Source organism: Setaria italica, chromosome I (assembly GCF_000263155.2).
Source record: "Setaria italica strain Yugu1 chromosome I, Setaria_italica_v2.0, whole genome shotgun sequence".
Taxonomy (NCBI): Eukaryota; Viridiplantae; Streptophyta; class Magnoliopsida; order Poales; family Poaceae; genus Setaria; species Setaria italica.
Genome location: NC_028450.1, coordinates 3,206,018 through 3,226,801, shown reverse-complemented (window position 1 = coordinate 3,226,801; position 20,784 = coordinate 3,206,018). Strand labels below are relative to the sequence as shown.

Here is a 20,784-nt window from a genome sequence, read left to right as displayed (position 1 = left end):
TGTCTTGCAGTGGTACTTGGGGGACACGCATGGCCAGGTGACCAGTGCGTTCCCCTCCCAGTCCCGAAGCTCGTGGTCGATCTCGAAGGAGGTGGGGATGTGCAGCGTGTCGTCACTCGGCCTCAGAGCCGGGTCTCCAACCCGTGCGGACGCCATCTTGAGAGAGGCCGACGGAGGGCGCGGCTTCGAACGGCGTGGGTGGCGTCGCGGCGGGGAAGCAGACCGTGGGCGCGGGTCCGGGCGGCAGAAGCGTTGCTTGTGCCCCGAGCGGAAGCAGCGCAGGCACCGGATGGGGTCCCTGCACGCGGAAGCCTTGTGGTCGCGGCCCAGACACCTGAAGCAGCGCCCTTTTGTCTTCTGGAGGAAAGCAGAGGTCGCCGCAGAGGAAGGTTGTTGGTTGGCGAAAGGTGAAGAAAGCTTTGAATGTCTGGCAGCACGGCCTCGCTCCCGCCGCTTGCGCCGGCTGACGCGGGTCCAGCCAGGCTCGGAGCCAGAGTGGACGTCGCGTCGAGGATGGTGCTCGGGGCTCGAGGACGGGGGCCGGCGGAGGGGGAGGCCATTACTCCTCTGGTGGCCTGACCGGCGGGGTGTGACGCCAGGGGGAGATCTGTGGCGGATCCTGGAGGCGAGGTTCCGCGGCTCTGGCCGCGTAGCGGCATGGTGACGCAGGCAGCTATAACTGCTCTGGTCGACGCTCGGGGGACGACGGGGTTGGCGAGGGAAGTAACTGCTCCTTGGCGGGATGGTGATGGTGGATCTGAGCTGGCGTGGCGCAGGTGGTTGCGGGGCAGGCGGCGGGATGAAGGCGGTCGCCCCCCGCCTTACCACTTCCGCGTAGGTTGGGACCGGATCTGGCGTGGGCGGGACGACGAGATCCTCCCAAGATCCGGCCCGGCGAGTGCGAGGCGGCGGGGGAGGAGGGGTTTCTCGCCAGTAGAGAGGCGAGCAGGGTAGGGGCGGATGGGATCGGCCGGCGGGAGCAGGAGTCGGAAGATCCAGATCTGGATCGGGGGAGCGTGATTGGGAAAAGGGGGGGGGGCTGGACGCGAGAGGCAACGGGGGTGGAGCGGCTCGTGGGGTATGGCCAAGGACGCGGTCAGTCTGTCGGCGGAGGAGCTTGGGCGGCGCCGCCGGGGCTAGCGGCGCCGGCGAGGGGTGGCGGAGCGGCGGGATGCGGGGGCGGGGGCGGGGGTGGGACATTTTTTGATCTACCTGAATGCGAGGTGATGGAAATAGAGTAACACGGAAATACACAATTAACAACAGTTGATCTCACTCACCCATGCACCGTCCCATGACCCTTGTCTCCGACCATGTTACACTATCTGCAAGTTAGAACGCGTCCCCAAGAAATCTCTACTCCCTTTGCCCGAAATGCAATAGTAATTTTGTCTTAAGAAAACTTTCTAACATCATTAACACCTGCGATACCAAATACATGTTTCATAGTGGATATAGTGAAACTAATTTGATGTGATGTGTGTTGATGTATACTTCTATTAATTTGCTTAAAATTAGAGAAATTTGACTTGTACAAACACAAGGCATCTCGGAGAGAATACACAAATCCTCAGTTGCAGCGCCTTTACGGCACCGGAATTTCATATGAATTTTCCGAGGGAATTCTTCCAAGTTTGAGATGGGGTTTAACCAAGGAGGCTTTAAAAGGCTGATAAAACCCTTAATAAAGTTCAACAAAGACACAAAAGGGCATTTTCCCGGCCAAGAAATCGCCCACCACGAAATTATGTTCCGGTGTCTGTATCAGTTTCTGATTCGCTCCACAAAAAGTTTAATTATAGTATGGACCTACACATGGACGCCTCTTTAGACCATTTGGCGTTTGCGGGGTGGCGAAAGGTGAGCAGGCCCACGCCACAGTGACGGTAAAGATGCCCATGATTAACCGCATCCTTTTCTAATCCCCGTCACAAAGTTTGCCACCTGATTCCTCCATACCCCTTCTAGTAGTGCTACCATCTAGCATCTCTGGAGGGCTCCAGATTGAGATTGATTGATCCTAATAAAGCATAAAAAATAATTCCTTTCCTTTTTCCCTTTTTGCTTCAGTTAAGTGTCGCTAGGTAATGTACCTACCAATGTATGTTCAAAGTGGCAACTCCTTTCAAATGTTGGCAAAAAAAAATGCATTTGAACAAAACTATTTCTACTACTAGTTCACAGCTTGTACTGCATTTTAATTTTTAAAGTACTAATAAGAAATTTTCGATAAATTAATCTCATGAGCTCAATCAACAGTAATAAGGAGGTGCTGGCTGCTTCGGCTTTGCAGCGAGCAAGCAGCTGCAGCACGGCTCTCTGCCGCAGCAGCAGCTGGCTCTCTGCCGCAGCAGCAGGTGGCTGCTTTGCAGCCAGCCGAACGGAAAATGTGTGGACAGGACAGGACAGGACTCGAGAGTGGCAGTGAGCTGAAGCAATTACCTGTAGCGGCGAGAGGTGCGACTGGTAGAACTGCTCGGCGTTGACGAAGGCGGCCTGCCGCGCGAGCTTCTTGCAGGTGTCGGAGACGACGAGGCACGCCTTGATCTTCTCCCACCTCCCCGGGTCGTCGGAGACGTACCCCCGGAGCCACATGGAGAAGCCGTCGAGGTGGTAGTCGTCGTAGGCGCGGCCCAGGACCGGGTACGCCCCCGAGCCCCGGGTGACGGCGAAGGCGAAGACGAGGAGCGCGATGAGGAGCACGATGAGCGCGGCCATGGCGAAGAGGTAGAAGGCGAGGAGGCGGCGGCGGTTCCAGTAGGCGCCGACGAAGCCCGCGAGGGCGGCGAGGAGGAGCAGGCCGCCGAGGATGGCGACGGGCCACCGCGCCAGGCGCGCGCACTCGTCCCCCTGCGCCGACGCGAACCAGATCCCCGAGGCGATCACGGGCACCGCGCAGATCAGGGCCAGTAGCGTCACGCACGCCGTGATGTTGTTGCTCACCGCCATGGCTGGCTGGCTGGCTCTTCGGGCTGCCGGCGCGGCGCGGGGGTGGACACGCACTGGAGTGGAGTGGTGGTGGTGTGGTGGCTGGCGAATGGCGATGCCCGGATGCCCCGGAGGATGGGCGATGGGAATAAAAAGGGTGGTTTGGGAGCTTTGGGGAAAGGTGGCGAGGGTTTCGGGGGAGGCTGACGTGTGGGTCCGGGAGGGGATTTGTTCGGGGGTGGCCCACTGCCGACGTTACGAATTTGTGCGTGCGTGTAAGTGTTATCTATACGCGTGGGCGTGGGATTGGTCGGCTTGCTTGTACGCGGCATGCCACACGTGTGAGCGAGAGATTAGCGCGTTCACACGGCCGCGGGAACAGCAGCGAGCAGCTGTGTGTTGTTGGCTACTCCGTCTCCCCACCGTTCCAAAATCTCGTAAGTCATTTTATTTTTTTTAAAAAAAATTAAATTATTTTATATTTGATCAAGATTATAGAGAGGATCACAAAAATTTATACCATCAAATAGATATACTATAAAAATATATATAAAAATATATTTATTGAAGAAACTAATGTAACTTATGGCATTATAAATACTAGTGCTTTATTTATAAATTTGATCAAACTTCATATATTTTGACTTTTCAAAAAACTTAAAATGATTTACAGGAAGTACTATTTCCTCCGTTTTTATTTATAGCGTGCACGTATATCAAAATTTATATTTGCAATCTTTATTATTAATTTTTTAACTCATGCTGCGACGAGCGAGCGTGTTAAGTTTCAACTCGATCTTTGTTCTGTTCCTCGCTAGAAGACGAGCTCAGAGCTGTTCGTTTCGAATTTTCAATCAGTTTTTGCGTATTCTACTTGTTCCATTCAGTCAAACTTTGAGTGGTTAGCTAGTCAACCGGCGGGACAACGAGATCACGAGAACGAAGAGTTGGGTTGAAGGACATGCATGTCTCAAAGTACGAAGGGTGCAGCACTTGTTGCCGTCTGCCAGGGCCAGGTGGATGGTGGCGCTGTGTGCTTCCGTCCGCGCCATGGCTTCTTCTTCCTCTCCTCTCTAGAACTCACGTCGCGCTGGCGCCACGCTTTGTTTTTCCGCATATTTTTTTCGTCCAGACGTAAAAAAGCCGTAAAAGGGTTCTGTTTTCCCGCTCCTTTTCGCCTGGACGTAAAAGACGTCAAAAGAAGGCTCTCCTCTCTGCATGTGCATAAACAAAGCAGAGGAAACGTTGTGTCGTCGGGCGTTCTGCCTGCGCTTGGTTTCGCCATCGCCATGCGTACGTGTTCTTTCTCTGCCCGCGAGCACGATGGATCTCAGGTCGACAGGTCAGGGATCTGCGTGAAGGCACATGGCGAACTCGACACGCGCCAGTGGGAGCCCCTACCGCGCTTGTCCTTGTCCAGTTGTCCCCCGTTGTCCGTTTCTACTCCACGTAGCATCATCCATGGCCGGCTATGGGAATGAAAGAAAAGAAGCGTCGGCGCGCCGAACGGTACCGGGGCCGAGCCCACGGAACGCTACAGGCCCAGGCCCGGTGCAACTCTTTCTCAACACGGCCCGTTCGTCGTACCAGCACCGCTTCCGGCCCTCTTGGGCCCATCTCTAAACCGGTTCGCCGTGGCCCTCCCAGTCGCGTGTGAGCCGAGAGCGTCGTCGCGTGCGCCGGCCCCGGCGAGCTCGCTCTCTCCTCCTCCCCGAGCCCCGACCAGAAGCAGCTTCCATGGCGTCCGGCAGATGGAGCCGCAAGCCATCGCGGCCCCCTCGCGCGGTCACCCCCCTCAAGGCGCTACTGCTGCCCGTGCTCCTCCTCGCCTTCTCCTCCTCCTCCGCGGCGGCGGCCGCGATGCACAACAACAACTGGGCCGTGCTCGTCTGCACCTCCCGCTTCTGGTGAGCCCTCCTCCCCTTGCTCACGGCGCTAGGACCTTGAGCGCCCAGCCGCGCTCGTCGTCTGCCCCTGTCTGCCCGGCTCGCTGGGGATCCAGTCCGGGTTGTGCTGGATCGGTCGGTGGGACGCGTGCTTTCGTCGGGCGTGGCGAGTGGCGTGCTTGATGCAAGTTCCGACTTGATTGGAAGTCGATCGCGCCTGTTGATTCATCCTAGCGTTACTAGCTGTCGGGCTTGTGCTTCTCTGTTTCTATCTAGCGAATCAGTGTCGGTACAGCCAAGCAGTAATGGGGGTTGCTTGCGTCGATCATTGGTTGGTTCTATTTGGGCGGAGTTAATCATGCTTATAATGCTTGTGCAACCACATTTCGGAATTCTGGAACTTCCGAATCAATATTGGCATTACTCATTCACTGCAGTATCAGTGAATATTAGCGAAACGTAGTTCAATTTTGTAGTTGAGATCTCAATTGGGGTAATTGGAGTATTGGACTTTAAGCTGTCATCTTCTCATTGGGGTGCGGGGGCGAAAGCTATGAGTTCAAAGTTCAAATGCTTCAACTATGAATATTCAAGTTCTTGTCTAGATGCCAATAGATCTGCATCTGTTCACATCTGTTCAATTATACGGTGATTTAACTGTGTTAGCAATAGATCCATGTTAAACTCCATAATCTGATATGGCAAGTCGAAATCAGTCATACACTACCTATCTTCACATCAAAGATAGAGAAGACATATCAAGGTTAGCCTGCTTGAGTAAGGATCTACCAACTATGAATATAACATGTACAAAGTAAAAACTTTTAACCAGTGCCTTCCGCGGCAATAGCACTGGAAGTACTTGTTGGTATATTGAACGATCACGAATAAATCCGCAAGTGCATAGATATACCGTTGTAGCATTTCACCCAAGAGTATTCCCAAGGATATCGTATTTACCAAAGGAAGGCGGGTAGGTCAAAAGAGTTTACTATGCATATGAGTATACCATAGATGGATAGAGACAATACTCAAGACAGAGGTAAGGTAGATAGATAGATAGTGTGACACACACATGATTCATCTCAAGATAACTAAGTTAGGGAGAAGGACTACGAGTTAGTTCTAGGTTCATTTGTATTTTCTCTACGCTGCACAGATCATACAAGCATAACATATGTACACACTGTATAGAACTTAGGCCTATGCATCTAGACACACATGGGGAGACAATACCTGTACTGGTTCTGCCCAGCAAAGTTATTGCTAATTTACAAGAGGGGACAAGGGCGGCTCATGGAAGCTGGAGACGAGAGGGGACAAGGGTGGCTCGGCCGAACCCCTGGTTCGGCTAACCCCATGTGGGCCCCCCTCGCAACTGCCTTTCTCCGGGTGACCACTTGGTGGGTCCCAATGGCGGTTGTGTGCGTTATCCGATGGATTAAGGCGGTTGTAGTAGTTTGTGGGCCCTTCAATCCATAGGATGCACATGTGGCAACCTCCCATTAGTCAGAAGCATGTTTCTCGGATCCACAGAGGGTGCTCTCTCCATCCTTCTGTGCTTATTCACCTACAACCAAATATTCTCTAAGGACAAGTGGAACTACATTATTTGAAACCAAATATGTGTGTAAGAAATGCCAATCCTGCTTTATTCTTGAGTATATCGACGGTCATATTTTGTACTTAATGACCATCAACACCGGTCATCATGGCCTCTATTAGAACTTTCTAAGTTAAGTCTTATACTCTGATATTCAGTTTTGTGGCTAGTTATCGAGTTATCTTGGATTTCAAGTAGAACTTTCTAGACTTTATCCAATATTCTACTTGTCTTCGACGGTTGCTCAAAGTTATCGAACGGCTTAGATCTGGTTAGGTGGTCTTCATCGGCTCTCTTGCCTTATTTAAACGTTCACAGTTATCAGATCGTATCAGCTGGTAGATCTTGCATGCTTTTACTACTTTATATATGCTAGGTCCGATAGATCTTTACCCTTGACCCTTGTATTGCTAACCGTCGGGCCTTTGATATCAGTACGCTACTGTAGAGAGCCAATGCTTCGGTTGGGTTTTATCCGTTTCTCTTAGAAGCATGGTAATGTCATTGAGCCGATAGGGGCGCATACGAGGCCTTGCTGCCGCGAGCTTGTTTGACTAAGTTAGTGGGCCGAAGTTAATACCCTCTCACCGTGTTACCTTATCCAAGTTCAATTACACTATCATCACATTAATTAGGATTCCATTAGCTTAATTAGCTCGTAAGCGGTAGGCAAGAGGTTCTTGTTTGCTATGTTCTAATCTCTTAGGCTAATAGATTGATGTCAATGCCCTCTCATTTGTGTTACCTTGCCTAAGTTCAATTACACTTATTAAGACATCGACTAGATCTGTTAGTCTATTTGGTGCGCGCATGGTTAGCATGGGATCCTTTTATGGCTATTCCTTTACAATGCTTTATCTTAGCCCATCGGCTGATATAGCTGATGGCACATGCCACTAATGCTTTATTTATTTACACCGCATGATTACATTGAATAATCTATCTTTTGTGGTGTTTATTCCAAGAACGCCTAGCCATGAGTTCGAAAGGCTTCGCCACCAATTGGCTCAGGAATTTAATGTTTACCTTATCAATTTTTAGATCAAATTGACTGGCACGCCTTGCACCACTCGTGAGCCGATTTGGAGCCTGCACTGGAGTTAAGCAGATCTGCCAGGTCCTCTCTGTTATTCAACGCAGAAGCCTAATGTTCAGATTTTGCGTCAACAACGCGGGGCATACAACCATAGTCAAGATGAGTTGAATCCTCAAATTCGGCGGGTTGAGCACAATAAACTATCTCAGTCAAGGTCCCATGAAGAAAGGCGTTCTTCACATCCAGTTGCTGAATAGGCCAATGTCTGGAGAGCGCCAAAGAAAGAACCGTGTGCACTATAGCAGGCTTCACCACAAGACTGAATGTCTCATCGAAGTTAATGCCTAGACGCTGTGTGAAACTGCGTAGAACCCATCGTGCTTTATAGTGCTCAAGAGAACCGTCAGCCTGAAATTTGTGCTTAAAAACCGACTTGCCTGTCACAATGTTGACCTTAGGAGGACGTAGGATGAGATTCCATGTGCCATTGGCTAAAAGGGCATCAAATTCCTCCTGCATCGCCTACTACCAATTAGGATCAGCAAGACCACCGCGGTAAGTGCGCAGAACCGGAGACAACGGTGCAGTGTGATAGAGAGCTGGTAGTCGAAAGCCATATTTCCCGCACGTGGTCATGACATGCTGATTCGTCACGGGCCGCACGGGAAATGCACCTGCAAGAAACCGAGGTGGAGCAGCAAGGGCGACGGGTGAACGTGGCGGGGTGATAGGCCTATGGATCGCCCGTCGAGAGTAGACCTAGATGGGATCGTGAAAGGGCTGAGCCCCAACCGGCCGTAGAGTGGCTGGACCAGCCACCTGTGTGGGTGGGGAAGGCATGCGGTTGGCAGTGGCCAATGCAGGGCCAGCCGCAGGAGAGGGAGCCGCCATTGGCGTGTCGGAGGGCGCCGTCAGGCCTGCACAAGGAAAGACCGAGCCGAGGTAGCCCCGGGTCATGGTGGGGAAGCAGGGGGGTGCCGTGGGCTGCATCACCGGAGATGCGGCGAAGGGCACGTCGGGGGGCGCACTGGAGAGTGATGTGCCGAGGCCGCTGGAGGGCGCCGGCAGGGGCGTGCTGGAGGAGGCGCCCGGCGTCGATGGAGGGTTCACAGCCGCACGTGGCTGTGCGGAAACGTCGTGGAGGGGTCCTGCAGGTGACAAATAACATGGTGGACCAAGAGGTGCCGGCACATGGTCAACAGGATCCAACAAAAACTCAAAATCGTCCAGTCCTGGAGGTGAATTGTGCTTAGAGAAATGGAACGATGTCTCGTCGAAGACCACGTGCGACGAATAGAGCTGAGTTCTTTATTACGAAAGGGAACTGCAGAAGCAACTTTGAACTAAACTTCATGACCAGGATGACCAAGACGGTGATGCCACACCGAGGGGGTGGAGATGGTGGCAAGGGTGTGAGCAGTGGGGAACCGCAAAGGGTAGAGTGGCCCAGTGCGCTTCCCTAGTGCTAGGGCACCTGATGATCAGCTTCTGAGACTCCAGATCCTTCATAGAACAGCCAGCGGGATCAAATTCAATAGAACAATTGTTATCAGAGGTAAATTGGTGAACGGAAATAAGATTCTTAATAAGCTTAGGTGAAACTAGAATGTTATTAAGAGATAATGAACCGGGAAGGTATGCTGCGCCGGTGGCCGTGACGGGAAGCAAGGAGCCATCATCGACAACAATGGATGAAGGAAAAGGATACTGCGGGTAAGATGAATACGAAAGAGTACCAGCATCTGAAGTCATGTGGGAGGTGGCACCTGAGTCGAGATGCCAGTCGTTTGCCTGCGGCTAGTTAAGCGTCATGGTGTTGAATGTCGAGGCCAGGGACTGCTGATCCCAGGAGGAAGGCAGGCCTGTCATGGGGTTGTAGAAACTCGGAGGAACCTGAGGCGACTGCTACCCTAGGTAGGGTGCCTGCTGGCCCATGAGCGGTGCCTGCAGGTCATGTTGTTGCGCTTGCTGCTGGGTGTGCAAGGCCTGTTGCTAAGCGAGAAAGGCCTATTGCTGCACCAAAAGAGCTTGCTGAGGGGGCGCGGCAGGCCGGAGGGGGGCGGTGGGATGCTGCCGTGGACTCGGGTACATCTGGATTGTACCCGTCCACGAGTTCCAAAAGGAAGGCCAGGGACCGCTACCCTCCTGTGCCATGCCTGGAGCAGAAGCCTGGGCGTTGGAGTTGTGGCCGGCAGGGGCCTTGCCACCGTCGCCCTGGTGCGGCTGGCCACCACGCTTGCCCTGCTTCTGCTTGGAGGAGGTGCTGCTGGAGGACCCGGAGTTCCCTCCCTTGCCGCCCTCGGAATTGTTGTTGGTCCGACCAGCAGATTGGTGGGATCCAGGGGTGCGCGAGAAGGAGGAGGAAAGCTCGGGGCTGGTGCCGATGAGGAGCGCCGTAGACGGAGTCGAAGCAGGATTTGCCATCATGAGCTCCTCAAGGAGCAAATCATTGTGAGCCTCTAGGAAGGTGCGGAGAGGCCAGTTGCACCTAATGTCGCGGCCAACAATGGCAAACTTCTCGTTGAGCCTGCGGATGATGTTGAGGACGAGGGTGTGGTCGGAGACCTGCTTGCCAAGATCACCTAGGGCATCCGCCATGCCCTTGAAGTGCCTGCAGTAATCCATGATGGACAGATCGTCTTGGAAGAAGTTGCGGAATTGGGCGTCGAGGTAGTGGGCACGTGTCTCCCAGTTGACGAGAAACTAGGTCTCAGTGGCAAGCTAGGTGGCACGGGCGGTGGCGCTGTGCTCCATGACGATGTCAACGAGGTTGTTGGCGATGGTGCCGTAGAGCCAAGACCGGACGACGCAGTCCCTGCGCCCCCCAATCTGGAGAGGCGAGAGCGGGCACGTCGTGAAGGACATGGTCCTGCATGAAGTACTTGCCGACGGTGAGGAGGAGCTGCTCGCGCCACCATGCGTAGTTACAGGAGGTGATGTCGAGGATGACGGGGATGAGACTCCGGATATTCTACACAGCAAAGGCTTGGGCCTGCAGATTCAAGATGGGAACAGCTTCGTGCAGGAGCATGGCTTGATGGGCGTCGTTGGGCGCCTGACCGGAGATGGCAGAGGCGGCGGCGGCGGCAGCGTCCTCCTTAAAGCCAGGCGGGGCGCTCTTGCACTCCTTGGCGACGCGTGCCAGGGTGTCGCGGAGGTGAGCAGTAGCGGTGTCGCGCTCCTACGTAGCGGCGGCGGCCTCTTCCTCAGCCTTGATGGCGCGGGCGAGGGCAGCGGCACGTGCAGACTTGCGTGCTTGGTGCTCTTCTTCAGCGCATTTGGCGGCCTCGGCATCCACACCATCACGCTTGGCGTTGGCGGCGGAGGTCTCGGCGACGGCGGGCGGCAGGGAGCCGGCCATAGGCGCAGCATGAAGGACGTGCGCGGGGTTAGCAGCGCCGGCTAGGGCGCGCTGGTTGGGCGCGAAGAGACCGCACAGAAGCAGCACCAACGGCGGTGCGCTAGGTTACGGAAGCAAGAACGGGAGAAACCCGGACTCGTAATACCATGAAAGCAATAGAGATTGCGTGAAATAATAGATTGATTAGGTTATACAATAGGTACAACGATATATAGGCAGCTCCTGAGAGAGGTTTATAGAAATAGAACCAATCTCAGGGTATCCTTGCCTAATACTAATTAAGAGGCCACGGCAGTAGCTGGCCCTAGTCGTGGCGTACACGCTAAGGGCTCTACATGCACACAACACATACACATGTCTAACAGTATATTTGTTATACTTGTTTTTTTTAATTATATATGTTCAAAGTATAATCAATTTGTGGAAAATTCGGAGCTTCTAAATGGATGGAGATCAAGTGAAGCTATTTTATGATTGGAAATGTTCTCTGTCCCCGCTTCGCAGCAAGTTGAGCTGACAGTGCTTGTGTCTGCATTGCTACAAGATCGGGATCAATTTAGAGCAAAAGCTCTTATGATGTCTCTGATTTGGTCTTCCTTATATATTGAGATCTGCCAAGGAAAAATGGTCATGAGTAACCAATAACACAAAGCTTGTTTCCATGCAGTTCTGTCATCTTCCTTGTCTGCGGGTCCTGAGTTACTAACAATGGATCTGTTACTACTGGCCTTGTTCTGGTCCTGGTAGCTGGCCTTTGTTGCGATAAAGTTGTGTTGGTGGTCCATGCATGGTGGCAACTAGCCTTTGTCCATCTCATCCATCAATATTGTCTTGCCTTATACGGTACTCAAGCAAAGCAAAGATAAAGTGCTGATTGCATTTACCAGACATGTTATCCAGAGCGATCTGATTTCACGACAGCTCGATGCTTATTGCACACTACAGAGAGTGCTTTAGGGCCTGTTTAGTTTCTCCCAAACTCCCAACTTTGACACTATGCAAAAAGAAGATTTCCCATCACATCAAACTTGCGGTACATGCATGGAGTACTAAATGTAGATGAAATCAAAAACTAATTGCACAGTTTTGTTGTACTTTGCGAGACGAATCTTTTGAGCCTAATTAGTCAATATTTGGACAATAATTCACAAATTCAAACGAAACGCTACAGTGTGCTACAGTGCTACAACAGTGATTTTGCATCTCTAAAGTTGGGCAACTAAACAAGGCCTTAGGTTTGCAGTGGGAATGCACTGTTGCATGGTACTTTTTGCAGGCAGGATCAGTGTGTGTGGCAGGTCATTGCCATGGTTGTTATGATAGCGGAGGAAAAGCCTCTATGCTGTCTCGGCTGCTCTTCGCAGGGTGTTTGGTGCTAAAGTAGCAGGGTGTTTGGTGCTAAACTTTAGCAGTGTCACATCAGATGTTCGGATACTAATTAGGAGGACTAAATATAAGCTAATTACAAAACTAATTGCACAGATGGAGGCTAATTCGCGAGACGAATCTATTAAGTCTAATTAATCTATCATTAGCTACTGTAGCACCACATTGTCAAATCATGGACTAATTAGGCTTAATAGATTCGTCTCGCGAATTAGACTCCATATGTGCAATTAGTTTTGTAATTAGCATATGTTTAATACTCCTAATTAGTATCAAACATCCGATGTGACAGGTGCTTAATTTTAGCAGGTGGTATCCAAACACCCCCCTAAGGTAAGGTCCCAGGGATCTACTACAGTCAGCACTTAGGGGGTGTTTGGATACTAGGTGCTAAACTTTAGCAGTGTCACATTGGATGCTAATTAGGAGGACTAAACATGAGCTAATTATAAAACTAATTGCAGAACCCTATGCTAATTCGCGAGACGAATCTATTAAGTCTAATTAATCCATCATTAGCAAATGGTTACTGTAGCACCACATTGTCAAATCATGGACTAATTATGCTTAATAGATTCGCCCCGCGAATCAGACTCCATCTGTGCAATTAGTTTTGTAATTAGCCTATGTTTAATACTCCTAATTAGCATTCAAACATCCGATGTGACAGGTGCTAAACTTTAGCATGGTGTATCCAAACACCCCCTTACCCAACCAGCAAATAGCTTCATGCCACTTTGTCAGATATTTTCTTTGTTGGATGCCCTGTAATAACTGCTGTTGGCTAGATGAGGAAGTTTCCAGCTAGAATGTGTTGTATGGCATGTTATCCTTATAGGATGTGCATTTGTTCTACTGATTTACAGTTGGTGGGGTGTCACTCACGGGAAGATGATTTTAAGGGTACAGTCCAGCCTCTGTGAAGGCAAGTATGCAGTTGAAAAGGGCAAAAGGAAACCCCTGGATCGAAAGCAGTGGATGAACAGCTTGAGCATGGACATGCCATATCTGGCATTTTCTGTATTCATCAGATGCTGACTTGTTGGCTATATGCGCTATTACGAATGAAGGGCTGGCACATCGGCTTGCTTTGGAACCCAAAGCTTTGGATCGTTTGCATTAGGGTGTCTGAGGGGGGGTTTGTTGGATGAACCATGTAGCTACTGTCAGCTATGGCAACTACATACCTATCCTTTGGGTGCTGTTGTGTTTGATGCTTCGGAGAATGTGTTAAATCTAAAGTAAATTGCACATACAACAACTTGTAAAATGCTCAATCTAGTACAGTAACTTGTCAGGTAGGTGTATATTAGTCTAAAAACTTGTAAAACGCTCAATCTAGTAGAGAACTTAATAGTTGGGTGCACATTGGTCAAAAAACTTGAAAATTCTTAATTTAGTGCAATAAATTGGTAAATTGGTGCTCTACAGTCAAAGTGATATAACAAGCAACATATTTGCTAAGGCAAGATCAGAGTATATCCGCGTCGTAACAAGTTATTAAATATTATTTGACCATTGACATTCATGTCGAAATGGTAATGTATTCAGCCAGGACCAGAACCTCCAATGTTTAGAATTAATGTTATGCCTTCGTACAATGATTTAATTTTAATTAGGAATATTTGATTTCATATTCAATATTAATAAGTTCACCCCCACTATTTTTACATGTTTGATTATTTGCTTTTTCAGCTAAAAAATTCCAATACATGCACTTCTTTAGAAAGTAAAAATGAGCTAAAATAATAGAAACATATATTTTTCTCTACAGTTCAGAAGCAAAGAAGAAAATCTAAGGTCCCACTGTCTCACTGTCTCTCTTATGTACTTTAGTTTTTCAGTAATGCTAATGGCATCATTCTAAATTTGATTCAATTCTAATGAACAAATAAGTTATGTACATAATTCAGAAGCAACAAACTGGTCATGATCAATGACTTTATCAACAAAAAATAATAATAATTGATTGGAGGAAAATTCACATGTACTCCATCTACTTTGTTTAATACATTATCGTTGTAATGTTTGGACTGTATGTGCACCTATTTGCTAAGTTATTGAACTAAATTGAGCATTTTACAAGTTGTTGGACTAATCTACACCCACCTGTTAAGTTATTGTACTAGATTGAACATTTTATAAGTTGTTGGATCAATCTGCACTCACCTGATAAGAATTTACTCTTAAATCTATGCGTGACTGTTACCGTGCTGGTCTGGAAATATGGACACGGAACCGGAAGTCAAGTAACTGGAACTCAGTAATTAATTGGTTGTTCAGATTTCAGATTCCTATCCAGCAATCCCAGTTTCTATACAGGCGAGCAAGGTTAAAACTTGATGCTCAATACCTTGTTGAAAGATGGGGTTTCTGGAACTGTGAAGTGGGTGCCTGCTTTGCATGTTATAATGATCTTACAGAAGAAAATGGATGCGAGGTCGTCAACGATTGATGATGAGAAAGGAAATTACATGAGGCTAGTTGCTAACAAATGGACTGCAGCTGCGTGAGATAACCTTTTCCTGGACCCCTTGCTGGTACATATTCTTTCGCCTATGTTTCCTGGTATCTTGGTCTATATTGGTTTAACTAAATTCCGTTAAGAGTAGCATGAGCTAAGATATGGATGATAAGGCTGATCAGATAGGAAATTACAAAAGGGTGCATAGCGCCCCGTGCAAGCTAGAGAGTTCGGCAGAAAGGGCACATAGAGGCATAGATGGACAGTTCACATACTTTTTTGGTTGCTCAAACCCATACACTAATAGAGTAGTGCTCCGTTCAGTTCAGTTGTTCTACCCCTATTGTTTTAAGTATCACGCAAGACCATGCTCCTATAAGTTCTATAAGTTCATGTAATGCGTACTCCATACGGTTGGGTTCCTTGTGATCAAGCTTGCACTTTCTACCTTCTCTTTTGGCAGCTACATCATACAGTAATGTGCCAATTTTGGGAAGAACAACTGCCAATCTGTAGTTGGTTTTGTATTGAATCGAGAGAGACACTTGTGAGGTGCACGATTCGTTTTGGGTTTTGTAACTTGGGACTGGGTACTGAAACAAGAAGTGCTTGAAATGTTTACTGAGGACCACGTAAGTTTTTCTAGAGTTCTATATTGGTCCAGCAAAAAGGTGCCCAGAAATTCAGACTTCAGAGATGATTTGTCATTTGTCAAGTCAGTTGTGCTTGAAAGAGATAAAACAAGGACTTGAATATGAAAAGTAAAAGTTTAAGATATCAGTAACCACGGTTATAACAAAGATATCTAGCTGGCTTGAAATAAATGGATAACAGAGCAAGATTGGGAGTTGGTACAGTGCTGTTTTTGTTAGGTACCTCTATCAAGGCCACCAGACAGCTAGAGTCTAGGAAGGAACTGTACCCAAGGCGAGGTTAAACAACAAGAAAGAGCATTTTCCGTGGTCAGAAGTACTCACGCGTCCTTTGTACTTTTGTAGTGGAGTAACATGGGGGCAGCAATACAAGAGGGCTTTGTACCTTTGTACTTTTGTAGAATAATGTTCGATGATTTATACCAAGAACATAGGTAATAAGAGTAATAGCTATGATAACTTTGTTCATTATATGAAATGTTCTCTTCTTTATCCTGTGAAAGGAATTGTAACATTTTAATTTGCTGTTTGACCTTTCTAATACAAAGATGTTCATTATACAAAGAATCATAACATTTTACTCAAGTCCTCCTTAATGATTGATTCTAGGCTGACCACTATTTTCTTAATATTGGATAGCGAATTTCATGAAGTCTTTCTTGATTAATGACTAGTATTATCTGTCCTAATAAAGATTAAATGTGAGCTGGGCATCTGACGTTTCCGTTCCCAATCCTTAGCGGGCTTTAAGGTCAAGTTTTGCACCTGCACATTCTGCAGTTGATGATGTTCTCGTGCTGTCGAAGTCTTTAGATATCCCCTGAACCTGTCAATTCCTCAAAAGCTCACAATTCCTTTGTGCTCATTGATCTAGCAAACAACAGCATGACGGTGATAGCACTGAGCCGCTGAGCATTCATGGGGACAACATCTGTCCTCAGGGCATTACATGGTTCCTGACAGTGACCGGCTTGTGTTTCAAGCCTTTTCTTCAGGAAGCTTGCTTTTGTTTCAAAATTGTTGATCTTTGGACTAGATGATTGAGAGGTAATGTTCATGTTAACCTCCAAACTCAACACAGATTAGGGCCACAAAGGTTCTTATCTGGTATAGTAAAAGGGTTCTTATCAGGTTTATTTAGTGTAGTGTTACTTTAAGTGTTGGGTCAAAATCTTGTAGCTTGTTTGTAACACAAGAGCACCAAGTTAGAACATGCATGTACAATCCCTTTTTGATTGGGGTTCCATTAGATATGTGTGTGTTGAATCTTACACGTTAGAACATTGAAATATCTATCTACTTCGAATTAAGCCTGTCACGTTAGAGCGAACAACTTTTTTTCTTCACGCAGGAGGCATGCATTCCTTGTGGGTACAGTAGCCTTGCTTAAAGTACAAGCCGGCACCCGCGTGTCATATGGCAGGTACGTACAGACTTCTTCATTTACTTGCTTTGCGCTGGCCTGATTGTCCTGTACGCCATTTTTGTCTACTAGTTCCCGCACGGGTTACCGTTTTTAAAAGTTATTGAATTTGAAAATTATTTAGAAATTAAACTCCTAAATAATAATTAAAATTGTTAACCTACTACTCTCTCATTTTTTTAATATTTCAACGTAATACTCATATAGATATGTACTTACTTTATCCTGTTGTGATTGATTTTTAATTAGTAATTACTCTTTAAACTTTTGATCTACATTCACACTTTTTTTTATTTTGTATTGCACCTCCATACATTGTGTTTAGCATAAAAATCAATATTTTCATCAATTCCTCACATACATGTATAAATGATCTAACTGCTGACACTCATCATGTGTATATACTATAACTTAGTATTTCTATATTAACAATAATATAAATAGGTAATTTAGAATCAGTTTACTTTTGGACATATCTATATGATGTGCATGAAGATAATTAGATTATGATTTAGTTGTTTACTTTATGTTATGATATAATTTTAGAATGATATTTTAAATTATGCTTTATAATGATATATGAGTAAATTGGATGAAGATTATTGGTTACTTTAGATTTATTTTTTATAATGACTTACCTTAGTAATTTAGATATAGAATTAGAGTTTATTTTGAATATTTTCATAATGATAGTGGTGGGTAAATTTTTAGAAACTATAATAGATCAATGACTATGATTATTAGAGTTTACAGGATTGGTGTTTGATGTTTTTGATTTATTTGAGAATTTTTAGGATTTGTCTTTTTTCCTAGCATTTGTAATGCGGAGTCTCCAGTGAAAAAAGAGACCACATTGCTACAAAACTATTACCATGAACTACATCTGATTTGTTAAACATTCGAACACAATACTTATATAGATATATACTTATTATCTTCATCCAATTGTGATAGATTTTAGTTAGTAATTACTCTATAATATTTTCATCCACATTTATAATCTTTAACTTTTCACTTTGTATCGCAGGTATGCGCTTGAATTTATTTAATGGACTCTAAGTTTGAGCTATAATTTTAACATAGAAACCTATATTCTCATCACTTGCTCTATATCTTTATAAATATGGATACACATCATGCGTATATACCTTAGTTATTATATCATATACCAATAGTGTAAGAAATAGACGATTAGACTCATAAATTGTTGTATATTTTTAATTAAGGTGATTGGATTCAAACGTAGGGTTACCTCATTTTATTTTTAATAATGGCATATGTAGGTAATATAGATGCAAATTTAAAGGGTTACTTTAAGTTTTTTTAAGTATTAGTGTGGGTAGTTTAGTTTAAAATTTAAGGAGTTATTTTAAATATTGTTTATAATGGCATGAGTGGGTAATTTTGGTAGAGATGGGGGTTACTTTAGTTAATTTTATATAATGGTAGAGGTGGGTAATTTAGACATAGATTTAGGATGTTATTTTAGACTATTTTTATAATGGTATAGGTGGGTAATTTTTTAGAAAACATAATAGATCCAATGGCTATAATGATTTGAGTGTACCGATTGATGGTTAGATGTTTTGCTTTTTTTGAAATTTCTAGGATCCCTCTCTTTTTCTAGAGTGTCCACCTAGTAATCCTCGGTGACTTCATCTAAAGGTTTCAAAAGGAGTCTCAAATTAGTAATTGTAAAATAAGATTGCGACAACAAAAAGGTACTGTGCTGGGACCCGAAACGAGCAATGGCTGCAAGGCCATGCACAAAACAAACTGCACGTGGAAGCATTGAAAATATTGTGTAGGGATGAAATTTGGCACAAAGGAGGCAACGCGAACATGCCGATTCTTGGTGCACGCTAACAAGCAAATACATCGTGACACCATGCTTGATCTCTAAGCCGCTGATTGCCCTTTTTTTTAGGACGACATCGTCTTTAACCCTTTTTTATCTTTTTTGATAGAATATCATTACTGGAGAACTGACCTTCTATCCAGGTGTTTTTGTCCCGATTAACATTGGATTCAGGACTAAAGTATCTTTAGTCCTGGGTCAAAAATGAGGCACCGAAGGCCACCACTGGGGGGGGGAGGGGGGGTTTTAGTCCCGGTTGTAAAGATCAACTAGGACTAAATCTCCTCCTTTAGTCCCGGTTGTAACGGCTATAAAAAATTGCACCGACTCCCCCCTTTATCCTGGTTGGAAACACCAACCGGGATAAAAGACCCCCTAGTCCCGGTTGGTAATTCCAACAGGGACTAAAGGAGAACCTTTTGTCCCGGTTGGTGTTTCCAACCGGGACAAAACCCTTTCACGCGGTCTCTCCTCTCTCTCCACACTTTTATCTTCTTCTCTGCTCCTCTCCCTTTCTATCTTATCTCTTCTCCTATCTCTATCTCCAGGTGCAGGTCCTTATCTCCAAGCGCAGGCGGGGCGGGCGAGCTGGCGTGGCGAGCTAGCGCGGGCGGTCGGGCCTCCAGCGGCGGCGTGGCGAGCTGGGTGTAGGCGAGCGAGCGGACGCGGGCAGGCTGCGGGCAGCCAGGCCTATGGTGGCGGTGCCGCCTTTTTTTTTATTTTTTGAACGTTTTTAGTCCTAGTGTCTCGAAAATTTAGTCCTGGTTGGATTTTCGGGATCTATGATCCTATCCAACCGGGACTAAAGTCGCGTTTTCCAGTGTATGTTAAAGTCTTATCTTCTGTGTTGTCGTAATACCTTTCCTTCACGTGTCCTTGCTTACTTGAACTTCTCAATGATGACGGATAAGGATGTAGAGAACTATGCGTGGATCACTATGGTTGCGGTTGCAGAGCCGAACTAAAAAGCTTAGAGTATCTAAGATAAACTATGCATGCGCATGTTAAGTACAACAAAGACCCTAATTTTAAACTAAAAATTAGGGTCACCGCCGACCAATTCAAGCGACCCGCCCTGAAGAATCGTGAGTAGTGACCACACGCTCTGGATCGATCAGATTGCGTTTCCATCTGCATTGCCGGCGGCTGGTGTTATGAACATCCATCCTTTTGGTAACAGTCCTGGTGACCTTTCCCGTTGTAGCTACAGGCGTCCATGGCCATGACCACCCAACTTGCCGGACAGTGTACAGTGTACTGGTTCGTTTAAGAAAATGTACAATGTACTCGTCGAGCTCCATTAATGGCCGTCTTAATTAGCACGCCAAGCTAATTAAGCTTCCAGCCACTGGCACCGGCGGCCTATTCAAGCGACCCCTGATTAAGCCAAACCAAACTGTTAACCACTCGCCGCGCACCGGTTGCAACTGTTGCTTTCTTTTTGTTGTTGTGGTACCAGCACCTACCAGTAATGTACGTGGCAGGCCATGGAGCAATATTTTTTTTTTGTTCTCGAGAGTGGGTACGTACGGTGTCGGTACACGGTCGGTCGATCGATGAAGAAATGGTAGATCTGCTAGTAGCTTTGCTAGTGTGACACACTCATGGTGAGAGGTGAGAGCTGCTGATCTGAGCAGGAGTAGTCTACTCATGAACCGGCCCGTGAGTGTCCTGTGGAAGACCCAGGCCACTAGGCCAGGGACAACCCAAGCGCATGCAGTTTCGACAGCTAGGTATGTTGGTTCTTTTCGCCCAATTAGGCAATTACTCAAGTGCCAAGTACGCCGTCTCGACCTACACCTAAAAACGAATACTCCCCTCATGTCACAAATACTTAAACCTTCTTGACCAAGATCTTATCAAACATTTGAAGCTTTAATTAAGTAAACATTTGAAGCTTTGATTAACTATCAATTTATATGTTGACATATTATCAACAGCGAGATGTTTGATAAGATTGACCAAAACTAGCTCTAATTTCCTTTTTTAAAAACAAGCTCTAATTTACAAGTATTTTGAACAAAGAGAGCAGTTGTCAAAACAGGCCGTGAAATTCCCAAGTGCACCAATAGAGGCTCTAAAGTGTACGTGTTTGATTGCTTGTATCATTTGATTCATGTATGGGAATGGTTCAAAATAATAATGACACTTTTGTTGGTTGTGTGAATGTATCATCCCATCTAGAA

The 20,784-nt window shown here is 46.6% G+C and overlaps 2 protein-coding genes across 3 annotated transcripts in view; one reads left to right on the top strand and one right to left on the bottom strand.

Moving 5' to 3' along the window:
- The window catches only part of LOC101763818 (tetraspanin-2), an 11,222-nt gene extending 8,160 nt beyond the window's left edge, over window positions 1-3,062 (bottom strand). Inside the window, exon 1 of the mRNA XM_004951391.3 lies at window positions 2,443-3,062. Within this exon, the coding sequence (XP_004951448.1) occupies window positions 2,443-2,949 (507 nt within the window). The 5' untranslated portion in view covers window positions 2,950-3,062. The remainder of the gene's footprint in view (window positions 1-2,442) is intronic.
- A 1,515-nt stretch (window positions 3,063-4,577) lies between these two features.
- On the top strand, window positions 4,578-13,416 carry LOC101783417. 2 transcript variants are annotated; one of them, XR_002676937.1, is made up of 2 exons: window positions 4,578-4,835; window positions 11,482-11,824. XR_002676937.1 is itself a non-coding variant. In XM_004954577.3 (2 exons), the coding sequence occupies exons 1-2, from the start codon at window positions 4,666-4,668 to the stop codon at window positions 13,236-13,238; spliced, it is 342 nt and encodes a 113-aa protein (XP_004954634.1). In that variant the 5' UTR covers window positions 4,578-4,665; the 3' UTR covers window positions 13,239-13,416. The 2 variants fall into 2 exon arrangements, 1 of the variants encoding a protein (XP_004954634.1); XM_004954577.3 differs by lacking the exon at window positions 11,482-11,824 and adding an exon at window positions 13,067-13,416.
- Window positions 13,417-20,784: the final 7,368 nt, after the last annotated feature.

Bases quoted from the DNA above. Each gene is read 5' to 3' on its own strand.
- LOC101783417 (XM_004954577.3), top strand. From the start codon at position 4,666: ATGGCGTCCGGCAGATGGAGCCGCAAGCCATCGCGGCCCCCTCGCGCG. The intron at 4,836-13,066 runs GTGAGCCCTCCT...ACTGATTTACAG, and splicing joins GTCTGCACCTCCCGCTTCTG to TTGGTGGGGTGTCACTCACG.